Consider the following 14,399-nt stretch of genomic DNA (forward strand, 5'->3'; position numbering starts at 1 on the left):
TGGAATTTCCTCGGCTACAGAATGAGGTTCAGCCTGGGTTATGTGGGTGACTGTAAGACAAAAGTTGAACACCAGGGGACACTTAAACTCACATTACCGCAGAAGACCACCAAAGGGGGTTGGAAGGGAGTCCTGGAGGTCTCTAGTTCAACCTCAGCTCAAACCAGGATCATCACCAACACTACATCCAGTCAGTGATGGCTTTGTCTGGCCAGGTCGTGAAAACCTCCAAGGATGGAAATTCCTCAGCATCTGAGCACCCATCCCAGTGCTGCACTGCCGTGATCATGGGATCACACGGATTAAGCAGGGTAGATCACATTGGTGTAGGCCTGAAGGATGCTTCGGGTGCAGCAGAGTGGTGTTGGTGCCCCAGGCGTTGCTTTTTCCCCGAGTGACACCTGACACAGAGCTGCACCTCGATGTTTAGAGCTGAAATTCTAATGACAGAGCCCATGCCAGCCCAAAACTTGAGCTCGTGCCTGGAGGGGTCAGTGCATTAGTCCAGGCTCTCGTCTCCATGCACCTGCACGGTCCTGGTGGCTCCTGTCGCTGCTGGGAGAGAGAAGCTGCTGCCGGTGGCACTTCTTCACTCACCTCCGCAGCGAGGCAGGCGGATGGGGCAGAGCTGCACGCAGGGGAAAGTCCGTGTCTGATGAGGTGGCTGGGGGTAAAGGTCTGGGGAGGGTGTAAGGGGGAGCCAGAAAACTTGGGCTACCAGGCAGAGAGAGGGATTTAGTCCTGCTTACAGCCTCTCCAAACTCTGCTAATCCTAAACCTTCTGAGTGTTCCTGCCTGTTCTGCCTCAAACCAAACCTTTTCCTACCCAGCTGAGAGGCACACAGCCAGCTCTGGCTGCAAAGCTGTTAGCAAGACTAGGAAGCTGGCATTTGATAACCCAGCCCAACCCCAGCCTGGAGAAATGCTTTCTGGTTGCCTAAATTTGCTCGGACGTTTCAAAGACAGCATCTTCGCGTCTCTTCGCTAGCTCCTGGGCAGCATACAGTAGAGGTTAGGGAGTTGCTGCCTTCTACCCCAGGACTGACCATACTGTGCCTCATGTGTTTTCTGAGTCCTGCCATATGGAGCAGCAGCAACAAATGAACCTTCAGCCCCTCCAGGTTTTGCTGAATAAATGTCAGAAACTATTACTCACCATCTGCATGGGTGCTGCTCAGAAGCAAGAGAAGAGTATCCATATGTAAAAGGAAAACCTGATGCCGGAGGGTAGGCAAGCTGTATTAAGCTGTATCATTTATGCCATCACTATGTCCCATATCTAAATCAAGCCTTTAAAAAAATAATTGTGAAAAATTAACAGTCTTGGTGGTTTTGAGAAATAGGTACTTTATATCTCCATTTATAGTTGCAGTCATATTTTTCTTCAATGAGCTTTATTCTCAAAGCTCCAGAATACACATGCCAGAGGAATCTTAGATATAGGGCACAAACACAAGTCTGATTATCACCTTTAGAGAGGGAAGATATTATGCTAGTTAAGCTACAGCTACAGGAAGCAATTCAACCTCTGAGAAAAGCTCTGTAGCCTTGTCTAAAACCCGGTAAAACCCACCAGTGAGACATCAATCATCCCTTTTTCATGTGTCAGGAGTAACACTGAGCTGCCTGGGGTCTGAAACTGCTGCAAGTGCAGTTGACAAAACTACTGTGAATCATGCTCAGAATTACTCCTCCTTGTCCTCTCCTCTCTCTGGAGGGTGTATCAGAATAAGAGGCAGAGCATCAGGTTTGGGGTTTTTTTTTTTTTTGCATTTGCTACCAATCAGATGGAAAACATATTGTGGGAAGTGTGGTATTTTGACACAATCACAAGATTTGCAAAACAGACCGCTTTGAAACCGTTTTATGAGTCCCTAAATATCAGTCTGAAGTGAATTTTATTTTGGCTTTTTTTGTAAGATCTGTCAGTGGGCTTTAATACTCTCCAGATTTCTAATGTTCATGTTTTCTTGCTGCTCCATTTTCAGTCGTCGTTGTTGTTTTTCCCTTTCTGTGCTTAATCTGTTCCCTGGTTTGGAAAGCTCTCCCAACTCCTTGACAGCCGGGTTCTGCGAGGGGCTGCTGGGCAAGGAGAGGGTCCCATGTCCCCTCGGGGAGCCTGGCCCCGTGTTACTGATGTGACTGGCAGGAGACCTGAGGGCACGGAGCCTTCTGGGGGACCAGCGGGTTGGGGGGAGCACTAGACCCTATGCCCCAGGTTTCTGCCCGGTGGGGATGGGGCTCAAGACCCCCGTGCCACACTTTGTATGAGCTGAGCTCTCAGGTGCCACACCAGATCCCTCCAGACCACGTGAAGAAGAGCTCACAGATTCCTGCTGGCTGCATTGCAAGCCTCCAAGGGAGCCCCCAGCTCTCCCCCAGCGAGGTTTTTGGTGAAGGCTGGTGGGTTTCCAGTGCAGCTGGGTTGGAGGTGTGGGCTGCAAGGCTCAGCCGTCAGCACAGAGTAGCTCGCTGAGCTGGGGCAGAGCAGGCGCTGTGCCCAAGGAAAAGCATCAAATATCCTGGACAGCAAACCCAAGCAGCAGGACCTCTGCTCCTCTCTTGGATGTGGGCTTGGCCAGATAGGTTTTGCTGTTGGGGGGTGGGGAGGGGTGTGAAACTGCATGCACAGGCCCACGCACATTCTTACACAGAGAAAATTTGGCTAAAAATACCCTGCAGCTGAATTTCCACCTCAAAAGGAAATTATTGTCTGACTGGCCACCCTCAACCTGGTTTGCTTCACATCCTGCGCCCCAAAGAAGAGCTGACTTTTTACTGAAAAACTTAGGGGTGGATCAAATGCAATTTTGCTGTGTTCAATACAATGGCTTTGCTGGGGAGACCGTGGTTTTTTCCAGGCTCTGCAAGCCAGTCCAAACAGAGATTAATACCCCATTGAAAAGAAGCTGGTCCTTCCTGGTATTTTATTTTAATGGCAAAGAAACATAAAGTGCCCTTGCTTTGCAGATCATTTTCTAAAATGTTTGCCACTTGATTTTCCCAGGCACATCGGAGAGGTCAAACCTGGAGCTGATAACCCTGACCTGTACCTGTGTGGCTGCGACGCTCTTTTGGCTTCTGTTGACCCTCTTCATTCGCAAGCTGAAGAGGGTAAGAACAGAGAGGGAGCTCCTCGCAGCACCTGCATCTCCTTACCAGCCCTTTGCTCCTGTGTGAAAATCCTTCCCAGGCCACTGGGATTGCTGAGTCTACAAAAAAAAAAAAAAAAAAAAAAATCTGATTTACTTACTGCTTGCCTTTGTTCCCTGTGCAATCACCAGGCTGCTGATGGGTGCCCAGGAAAGCATGACTCACAAGGCTGAGTATGAGTAAGCCAGGAACAAAAGCCCGGGTGGGGGCAAAGCTCTGAGACTCACAAGCATTTGGGTGCCTGACTCCCACCAAAGGCATTCCCATTCCTTTAAAATCTGTGGGGGTTCGGCATCTTAATGTCTTTGAAGATCTGAGTGAGTGGGAATGACAGATCTTCACAGAGCATGCTGAGGTCTGGTTTGCACACAGTGTCTGCTGTAATTACATCACTTCCAAAGTGATATTTTACTGAAGTAGTTTTGGTGGTGCAGCCTCTAGAGCAGATGATCCTGTGATCTGGTGATGCCGGGATCAGCTCACAGCCACCACGGCCAAGCACGTTGTGGCTGGCCGAGCTCCGTGAGGATTGCTCAAGGTTGACTGCAGCCCGCCAGACCATTTTATCTCACCCTACATTAAGGCCTGGCTGTATCTTAGGTTTTACACTGAGAACTTCTGTTGACCGATGGGAAAGCAGGGCCAGACCTCCTGACCAGGGCGGCATGGCAGCAGCCACTCTGCCTGCCTTCCTACTGCCACAAACTTTCATAAGGAGAAAGGCATGGAATTTTGAGGGGGTGGGAAGAAAAGTAGAGGTCAGCTGAAGCTGTGGAGAAACTTGGTAGCTGTAAGAGAAATTACAAAGCAAGGGGTACTAGTTCTGTACTGCTCACCAGTAATGATGAAGCAATTCATAACATGACTGCAAACCCTTGGGAAAATGTAAGTTTTAAACGTAGCAAAGGGCTGCAGATTTTTTACTTTATTTTATTTGTTATGATACCAAAACTTGACATGTGCTTGTTAGATTGTTAAAAGATATTAAAAATAATAATCGTTGCTGTAGAACAAGGGACTTTAGATGACAGGTGAAGGTTTCTTTCCAGGTGAGCCTTTCCAGCTAGAGTTGCTCTATGTTTATGGTCTTCACTGGGTTTCTATTACAAATCCTTACCCTCATGGATTTGTGTCTGGAATTAGCTCTAAATTAAATTTCATATACAAATTACTTTGCCACAACAGAAAAAAAATACTTACATGCTTCTCTGAGAGCATTTCCTTAAAGCCTGCATGTTATGCATACAGGGATAAACAATATACCTAACAATTCTTCATCATTCAAAATATTGTTTCAAATTTCTAATAGTGCCAAAGATTTGGTATTCAGTGTATCTGAATAAAGAACCATAGGAAGCTCTCCACACCTTCCCACTCCCCTGTTGTTTTTTCTGAGATGGGACTACTTAAAAGCTCTTCTAAAGTGAGTGGTAGGAGCAGTCTGGTACACAAGTCTTTATCAAGAAATGCTCTTTTTGGAGCACCACACACTTCTGTTTCTATCCATATCCCACTTATCCATGTCCTGTCCAGGGTCAGTGGATGGTTTGGAGCCAGGCTTTATGCCACCTGACTTTTCCCCAAGCATCAGTGTAATCCTTCTTGAGACTAACTTTCTGCTTATTTGGGATGGTGAAAGGCAACTAAAAAAGGATCTATTAGCTACTGTCATTTTAGTCTAGTTATGTTTGTAACTGAAGCATACACACATAGTAATTTCCTTCTCAAACAAATGCCTGGAAATGCATGTATTAGGGACATATTTCCAAGCTGCAGAGAGGAAAGTTGAAAGTCACAAGAGGCAGTTAAGGCAACAAAAAAAGAATATGTAGATATATCTGTGTGTTTGTATCTGTGCCCACCTGCTGTTTCCATGAGTTTAGGAAAAGAAACACAGAGTCTTAGTTCAACAGATTTTCCATAAATTCCAATGAATAGCCAGGAAATTAGAGCAAACACTAGACCTTTTCTCTAGAAATATAAGTACGCCTGTGTCAAGAAAAGTCCAGTGAATTAGAATGGCAATCAAGGTGATCTTTGAAGGAAAACATATTTCAAAATGGAGGGACTGCAGAGAACTTTGAAATTACATTCATCTTTCCTTACATTTTGCATGTGAAGTGGATAATCCATTTGCTCAGTAGAAACTGAACTTCTGGCGAATTAATTTGAAATTATGTGTTTGAAATTACATGTTTGAGTCTGGGTGTTTATGAATTCCTCCAAACTCAAATAATTTCAGGAAATTCGTCAGAAATTATACCAAAGAAACAAAAAATTCTGAAGATTTGTAAACAGTTTCTGAAATGTATAATGTCTAGTCTCCTGACGACTAGTCTTGCACAACTTCTAACCACATATGACCTATGGAAAAAATAAACACTGGCAGTTGAACTCCATCTGTTGCATATGGCCACTTCTTGCTTTGCACAATCATGAAGGAAAGTTATTTTTATCTGCAGTGTTTAGTCATTTGCCGAAAATATTTCTCGACTGCACAGAGGGCCTGTATCATAACACCACATGTTAATACAGAGCCACATGGATTTCATTGAAGAAACCGCTATGTCACATAGCAGGAAAGCTAGAGGAAGGCATTTCTTTTACATAAAAAGTCTTGCAATATATAAAAAAGCCAAAGGGGACTTAACTAAACCATCTATTGGACTGTGAAACACTCAGTCCCATGGACAGAATTAACTTGGAGCCCTTGATCCAAACGAGAAGATGCTGACAGATACCCTTATCCTCTTTTTCATTTTGCAATATTTTTTGTTTTCTAGCCTTATTCCTCTGAAATGAAGACCAATCATTATCTGTCAATCATAATGGATCCTGATGAAGTTCCCTTAGATGAGCAATGTGAACGTCTGCCTTATGATGCCAGCAAGTGGGAAATTGCAAGGGAAAGGCTTAAACTAGGTAATATTGGCATACTTTACATTGGGTTTGCGGTGACTGAATAAGTTGTACCTGTAACTACAGGTAAAGAGGAGGTAGGTGTGTTTTAGACACACAGCACAGAGTACTGCCGGGTTCGGTGTGAGCTATTCCATAGCAAGTGCCCTAGTCCATGACTGAATTACAGCATTTAGGACTGACTGACTCTGTCTACCTGACTTTCCATATGCGTATTTTTGACTCCAGGTAGGAAAACCAAAATAGAATCATAGACTCATAGAATCATTTAGGTTGGAAAAGACCTTTAAGATCATCAAGTCCAACCATTAACCTTACACTGTGAAGTCCACCACTAAACCATCTCCCTCAGTGCCACATCTGCACATCTTTCAAATACCTCCAGGGATGGTGACTCAACCACTTCTCTGGGCGGCCTGTTCCAGTGCTTGACAACCCTTTCAGTGAAGAAATTTTTGCTAATATCCAATTTAAACCTCCCCTGGTGCAACTTCAGGCTGTTTCCTTTGGTTCTATCACTTGTTACTTGGGAGAAGAGACCAACCCCCCCCCCCCCCGACTTGCTACACCCTCCTTTCGGGTAGTTGTAGAGAGCGATAAGGTCTCCCCTCAGCCTCCTTTTCTCCAGACTAAACAACCCCAGTTCCCTCAGCCGCTCCTCATAAGACTTGTGCTCTAGACCCTTCACCAGCTTGGTTGCCCTTCTCTGGGCACGTTCCAGCACCTCCATGTCTTTCCTGCAGTGAGGGGCCCAAAACTGAACACAGCACTCGAGGTGCGGCCTCACCAGTGCCCAGTACAGGGGGACGATCACCTCCCTACTCCTGCTGGCCACACTATTTCTGATACAGGCCAGGATGCCGTTGGCCTTCTTGGCCACCTGGGCACACTGCTGGCTCACATTCAGCCGGCTGTCGACCAACACCCCCAGGTCCTTTCCCACTGGGCAGCTTTCCAGCCGCTCTTCCCCAAGCCTGTAGCGCTGCATGGGGTTGTTGTGACCCAAGTGCAGGACCCGGCACTTGGCCTTGTTGAACCTCACACAGTTGGCCTCGGCCCATCGATCCAGCCTGTCCAGATCCCTCTGTAGAGCCTTCCTGCCCTCAAGGAGATCAACACTCCCGCCCAGCTTGGTGTCATCTGCAAACTTACTGAGGGTGCACTTGATCCCCTCGTCCAGTTCGTTGATAATTACATTAAACAGAACTGGCCCCAGTACTGAGCCCTGGGGAACATCACTTGTGACCGGCTGCCAACTGGATTGATCTCCATTCACATTCACTCTTTGGGCTCAGCCATCCAGCCAGGTTTTTACCCAGCAAAGAGTACACCCATCCATGCCATGAGCAGCCAGTTTCTCCAGGAGAATGCTCTGGGAAATGGTGTCAAAGGCTTTATTAAGTCCAGGTAGACAACATCCACAGCCTTTCCCTCATCCACAAAGTGGGTCATGTTGTCATAGAAGGAGAATACAGACAAGAATATTGTCTGCACTATTTTTTGCGGACTGATTTACTTAAAACACAACATAAAAACAGGGCAACTAAGGCTTCCAAATCAGATTGCTGGCTTGGATGCTTCTCTCTCTAGACTCAGGAGCCTGACCTTTGTCATTTGCTGTAATTTTTCTTCCCTTGTAACCTGGCTATGTACTCATTCGGAAAAAAGCCAGTGCAGAAACAGGTCCTCACAGTCTACCCTGTACCCCTCCCGTTTCTCCTTTTCCTCCTCTCTCCAGCATACTCTCCCTGTTTCCCCTCTGTGATGCAGATTTATAAACATTCTTGTCGGTGCACCATAAAGTGCAAGAATGTGACAAATGAGCCCACGCAGAAATAAATAAATAAAGATCCATGGAAACTTTGAACCTACAGCTAGATGGCCTACAGATGCCCCAGTGAAAGGCATCGGTTTGGGAGCGTTCCTTACTTGTGTAGCCTAGTGTGGGGCTGATTAGAAGGGCAGGGGGGGTAGGGACCAGATTTTGAAGTTGAGGAATCCCTCCAGAAACCACACAGATTTTAGCAAAAAGGTCAACATTGAAATATCAGTGATAAGCTCAGCCTGTTGCTATAGTGCTGCTTGTTCTTTCAGGCATGCATTACATTTGTCTTACAGCAAGAACTTACTAGAAAATCCCTACATTTTAGCTAGGAGCTGTAACAGATACCTTCTTTCCTCCGGAGATCCAGGACAGAGGGTGATTAAAATATGCATACAATTAGGATTACACTTAATTCACCTGCTAGAAGTCACAAGGTGACCAGCTGTGGATAAGCACAGCTGGAATAGATTGCTAGCAATTTATAATTGTCATACACAATTCCGGGAATGCTGAAACATAACCTTATGCTGGAGTGTCTTCAATCTTCAAATAGTTTTCTTACAATGATGGAGCAAGAGCCTGATGTGCAGACAGTGTGATCACTGGTTTATGTGATGCTTTATTTGTGTGTAAATCCCATGGAAAGAATCAAGCAGAAATGGAATGTAAATACCAAGGGAAAACTCACATTTTGCAGTGTTGGTGTTTGGAGTCTGGAGGTGGGGAATGATGACAGAGAATGAGTTAAAAGTGGAAGAACTGGTGTAAACAAATAAAGAATGCTCACAATGAATGAGAACCAGATTCAGAGAAGTTGGGTATGTGCAGTAGGCTAGATTAGCTCAGTGCAAGTCCTGCTTACATGGCAGTTGGCTCAGTCTTTGAGTAACCTTGGCAGTCTCTGAGGATTGGTGTCTCACAAACACAAAATGTACTTCTATGGTTTTTACAAATATTTTTACTTAGAAACGCAACCTCTTCCAGCATCAGATATGTCTTTTTCTCTTTCCACCTACTTATCCTCCAGGATACATATTTATTGTAACTTTTGCAAATAAATCTCTCCTTTCAGCCCACATCTCCTTTGCTATGTGTTCCTCCAACATACATGCATATAGCCCATGGCTGTGATGCAGTGCTTCTGTAACACGACTCCCTCTTCATCTCTAAGAGCTACAGATGTTTGTTACAGGAAATTTCGTATGGGCATCACTGAAGTCAGGATAATTAACATTCAGTATAGATTAGTCTGACTGAGAGCAAAATGTCATCTTTTCATTAGGCAGAAAAATGCGAGTGCTATAAATCACTGTCAGTGTGGTCCATGATAACACTGCAGTCCAGTGTAAGTGTTAGCTGAGCTATCGTGCATTTCTCACCTTATTCTTGGGCTTGACCTTCTTAATCTACGAGAGGTCACACACTGCGGATGCTGTGGTGCAGGACCCCAAGGGACCGTTGCCACATGGCTCTGGTGCAATGAGAAACACACTGGTGGTAGAACGGCTTCCTCAGCCCCGCTCCCTCCTGTGCGCTGCAAGCCCACAGCGCTGGCAGCGAGCAGAGCGCTCTCCGTTCTCCTTCACGTGCAGAGCTGTTGTACATAACGTAATGGAATATATGAAGCCACGTGTGGGGAAAACCCGGGTGACAAATTGTGGCAAAGGACCTGAGAAATCAACACATCTTTGAGCCTCTGCCTTCCCACAGACTTGCAGTCTGCAAGAGCTTTTTGCTGATGCCCCAGTCCAGCAACTCACACGCTTGAAGGACCCTGCTAAAATGGGACTGAAACGGAAACCTCCCGACGCAAAACTCCTTGACCGAGGGGTATGTTCACTTTAATGAGTTCTGAGTTGCCCCAAGAAACCAAAGTCAAGTGCAGAAAATTTAAGTAGAGCATTTTGCTTCCTTAGTCTGCTTGTAGATGCTGCAACATTTCATACCTGAGCATTGCCCCAAACATGGCCAGTGCAGCTGCTTGAAGGCTGTGACAAGTCAACTGCTCAGATGGTTGGGCAACTTAATATTCCTCTGTTTAACAGCTCCATATAATAATTTTGCAATTACTTTGTCGACACAAGGGGCTTTTGCAAGAGCAATCTGTTATAGTCATAGACACAATGTATGTACTAAACTGTGGAGTTCGATCTATGCTCTGAAAAGGTAAAGCAGCCCTATTCTGCGCTAACATTTAGCACAGTGCACACAATAGCGAAGCAACAAAGACTAATACATCAAGTGTTATTACAGTTTCTCATTAAATTACAAACGTTGTTTAGAGAAGGAAGTGTTGTTTCCAGTGCTCATTCTTCTTTATGAAAGGTTAGCAGCTTTGTGTAGCTTTATGAGCTAACTAACTGGTGTGTTTTCCAAGTGGTGACTAAGTAGGTTGTCTCAGTGTGGGAAGTGAGTTAACAGTGATGGAAACAGATTAAAGCTATGGATTAAACAAAGGTATGATGGGTTTTGCAGGACCTCAAACTGCACCTTCATCTTGTAGAAACCATGAAGAGTCAATGCATTAAGGACTAAGAACGTCAATTCACAAAGAAAACTGAGACCTTAGTCTTTGTGTTGCTTCCCTTATACGCCTGCTGAAGGAAGAAGCTATATGCAGTAACTGAAAAAGGTGACTGTAGATTTTCAAAGATGTACAGTGATTCACCTGCATTTGTGTGTCAAACACTAAGCAAGCCCTTCACAAACCAAGGCTTAGTCTGTTGATGCCTTTCAGCCATGTAGAATAAGTTCTTCGTTGTTTTTATTTGTTGTAAAAAATGCAACACTTTTGCACATCTAGGGGGGAAATACATTTCTGGGGTTTTTTTGGCTTAGCGTATTCCACTGCATGTTTCCATCGCTTTGATAACATATGCTGTTTGGTTCTTCTGACAGACATACTGAGAATTACAGTTTAGAAATGTGATACACATATAAAAGGTAGTATCTATTTAATTTAGAACTGACAGCAGCTCTTTTTCTCTGCTGGTGAGTGTCTGGGTAGGATTCAGCTTTCACTTAGACATCAACAAGGTAGATGTCCAAGTGAGAGGTAGTCAAACAGATGTCCATCATAGGAAAAGGAAATTGTCCTACGGAGATGGCTACATCACATGTGCATATCTGAGAAATAAATATATGGCACATGTTATCTTTTGCTTTTATATGAAAAGCTGGCCTTTATTTTCTGTTCTTCTCATCTACACCACAAAGCCTGCTGCTGTACTCTTGCTAGCCGCTTAGGTGCCTGGGTTCTGCTGAAGGTGAAGCACAAATACAATCTGAAAATAGATACTTGGAAATAAAATTTATTGCTGGCTGATATGCTGACAAGATGTCTCTGATCAAAACTCTGCCAGCCGCTTGAGAATGGCAGAGGCAGCCAGGCCTGTCCACGTGAGCACAGTGTCAAGGAGGTAGACAATACTCCCTGCTTCAAACACTAATAGATCATGAGGGAGGCTGTGAAGATCGTAAGATTGGCATAAAATATCATGAACTCTAGAAAAGTTATAACAGTGCCCTTGGAGTCTTACCTGGTTCTGAACATGAAGGAAGAAGACACTCAGCTTCTACTGCTGGAGAATTTTATTGATGCCCACTGATTTATCTCAAGAACCTCTGGGTGTTTCTCCTGGGGTCCGCTCAGCAGCAGCAGGATGATGGCACAGCACAAGTGTCTGCCCTTGGACACCTGGAAGCACCGTACCCACCATGAGCAAACCCATCATTTGTCACTCCGAGCCCCCTCTTGCTGAATCCCCTCCGACCTCATTTTGCAAATGTAAAAGTCTCATTTGCACAGATTTGCAGCTTCTCATCACTCCACAATCTCAGCCTACAAGGGCTTGCTAGGGAAGAGCATCAGGGGGTTGTGCACGTACTCCAGGGGTTGTGATGCAAAGTTGCTGCTGCGTCCCTGGAATGAAGATAATTTGAAGGCACGTTGTTTGAGAAGGAAGAATTTAATTTGTGAAAATTACCAAAGTCTGTGGCGAGCTGCATCTTAGTGCGTGTGCGAGATTAGGCAGAGGCCCTGTGTTATTGAGGACATAACTAGCAGCGTCACAGCCTGCTGCATGGTGCTGTGTGCTCAGGGAAAAGAGGAGCAAATCTTTCTCTGGCAGAGCTAGGCTGAAAAAATTGGGTCAGAAGCCAGTGTACCTCCACTAAATGGTTGCATTCATTTAGCATCATTTTCAATTACATCATTTACTCCCTCTGATGACTCTGTCTTCTGGTTTGTCTGCTTACTCTTAAAAAAAAAACCAACCCAGCAAACTAAAAAAACTAAACCACCTATATGTTGGAAATATACATGTGAGACTCATTGTAAAGCACATTTTTCAAGTCACTATCTATGAATCCATTTGCTGACAAGATTTCTTTTTTTACCAGAATGTATCTCTCCAATTTATTTTCTTTACAGGAAAGTCCCTTGGACATGGAGCTTTTGGAAAGGTGGTACAAGCATCTGCTTTTGGAATTAAGAAATCACCAACGTGCAGAATAGTTGCTGTGAAAATGCTGAAAGGTATCTTGCTGCAAAGCTGGGCTGGAAAAAATGATGCCTTATGTAGTGTCCCTCTTCTAATATGATTCTGTCAAAAGCAAGAGAGTGTGATGTTATCCCCCCACCAATAACTCTGAAGCCTCCAAAATACGTACACCAAATTTCAGCTCCACCACAAGTGAAATGTCAGAAGTATGAAATAAAAATTACATTCACAGTAAAAAGGGTGATAAATAGTCACATGATATAGGAGAAAGTTTCAGATGCAATGAGAACCTGATTGACTAATTTTTTTGAAAACCTGGTTCCAATCCTTCAGATCTCAGAAAGAATGAGAGAGTCACTTTTGCAGGATCAGAAGGGGCAATTAGATTTCTTGCATACCCTACGTTGTACCATTATGCTAGACTAACCCTATACTGAACATCGTAAATGAAATTTAGCTGAAGCATAAAGCATCCACCTTGACGTGAAGACACTCCGGTGGAAGCTTTCTTATTTTCCTTGGTCATTAGTTCCGATGGTTGATCATCTCATTGTTAAAAACAAATGCCTTATGTCTAATTTGCATCTGTCTGACTTTCACTTTTCATTCTAACCCTCTCCATTAGGTTATGTAATGATTTTTTTTTTTTCATGAAGGCCCTTTCATTAAGCTAAACAGATTGAGCAGTATAAATCTTGGAGTTGTCGTGCAGGTGTGTCCTCTCTGAACCATCTGAAGGCTCATCACACGGTGCTTAGGATGCTGACACCCGGGTTGTGTAATGGATTTGCCAGCGCTGTTCATACACCAGCGCTCTTCCCAAAGTGAAATCATCTCCCAGCTATTCACTGCCACTTTTCTCATCGGAGCAGAAAGGACAAAGACCCTCATCAATTTGAACAGGGAGCTTGGGAAGTTAGCAGGCATGATGATATTCAGTCATAGCCTGCAGCAGCTATGGCTGAATTCCCTAACCCAGAGTCCTGGTGGTATCCCTTCCTATGTACTTAGCTTTTCCTTGTTTATATATCTAAGGATCATAGCAGGCTTTTTTTTTGCATTGCCCTGGGAACTTATGCTGAATTGCTTCTCTCTCTTAATCCGTGAATCCTTCTCTGTGTCATTCTCTGCCAGGACACATCCCCTGTTCTGCCAGCAAGGCTTGGACCCCTGATGCTCTCAGTTGGCTCTGTTCAGGCATAGTTTGAATACATCCCTCTTACCCAGTGGCTTCTAGCTTCACAGCTGCTTACTTATCAGTTATCGGGAGATCTGTACATGTCACTTCCAGCCCTTAGAGGGGCATGTGCGATACTTTCAGACCTACAGGCTGTCCCTGCAACACTCAACCTGAAATAGCTTCCATTTCTTGCCAGCGATGACCTGGCAGCTGTACTCCATGTAGGACGTGCCCTCTTGATATTGTCCTCAACAGGCTTATTCTGCAATATAACGTCAAATGCTTTTGCAGGGGGTGGTACGTCCTACCGTGATATCCAGGATCATCTCCAAGGAGGGAATTTGCAGCTGAGAGGGTTGCGAACTTTCCTGCTCTCTCTAGAAGCACCAGAAATACCCCGTTGGCCAATGCAAAATGAAAAACTACCTTGCAGCAAGCATGTCTGGGAAATGGAAGGAAACTAGAGCTTTGGTCCCTGTCCAGACCTTCTGCAGCAGTGGGCCAATAGCCATCTGTGTCACTGGTTTCAGTGGATGGCCTGTCACCTGGGTCGTTGCCTAACCCCTGGTTAACTAGGCTGTTTTGCCAGCATGCAGACATACATGCTGGGAGAGTGATGTGCCAGATTCAATGTTTCTTTATGTACATCAGCAGGCTTCTTGTGCCAGCCAGCACTATCAAGGCACCAGGCGTTGCTCCTGGAATAGATGGGAGCAGACGGCAGCTGCAAGAAGTCTTCATGGTGGGATTCACGTGTGTGTGTGCAGGGTAGATGCTTGTATCTGAGATAGTCACTCAAATTCCCTTTATTGTCAGGGGT

The 14,399-nt window shown here is 44.9% G+C and overlaps 1 protein-coding gene across 1 annotated transcript in view; it reads left to right on the forward strand.

The window, feature by feature from the left end:
* FLT1 (fms related receptor tyrosine kinase 1) overlaps positions 1-14,399 on the forward strand; it is a 115,894-nt gene that overhangs the window by 83,264 nt on the left and 18,231 nt on the right. The window contains exons 16-18 of the mRNA XM_069808075.1: positions 3,008-3,114; positions 5,937-6,075; positions 12,330-12,434. Coding sequence (XP_069664176.1) covers positions 3,008-3,114; positions 5,937-6,075; positions 12,330-12,434 — 351 coding nt within the window. The remainder of the gene's footprint in view (positions 1-3,007; positions 3,115-5,936; positions 6,076-12,329; positions 12,435-14,399) is intronic.

The sequence above is a fragment of the Haliaeetus albicilla genome, chromosome 20 (assembly GCF_947461875.1).
Source record: "Haliaeetus albicilla chromosome 20, bHalAlb1.1, whole genome shotgun sequence".
In the NCBI taxonomy this organism is placed as follows: domain Eukaryota; kingdom Metazoa; phylum Chordata; class Aves; order Accipitriformes; family Accipitridae; genus Haliaeetus; species Haliaeetus albicilla.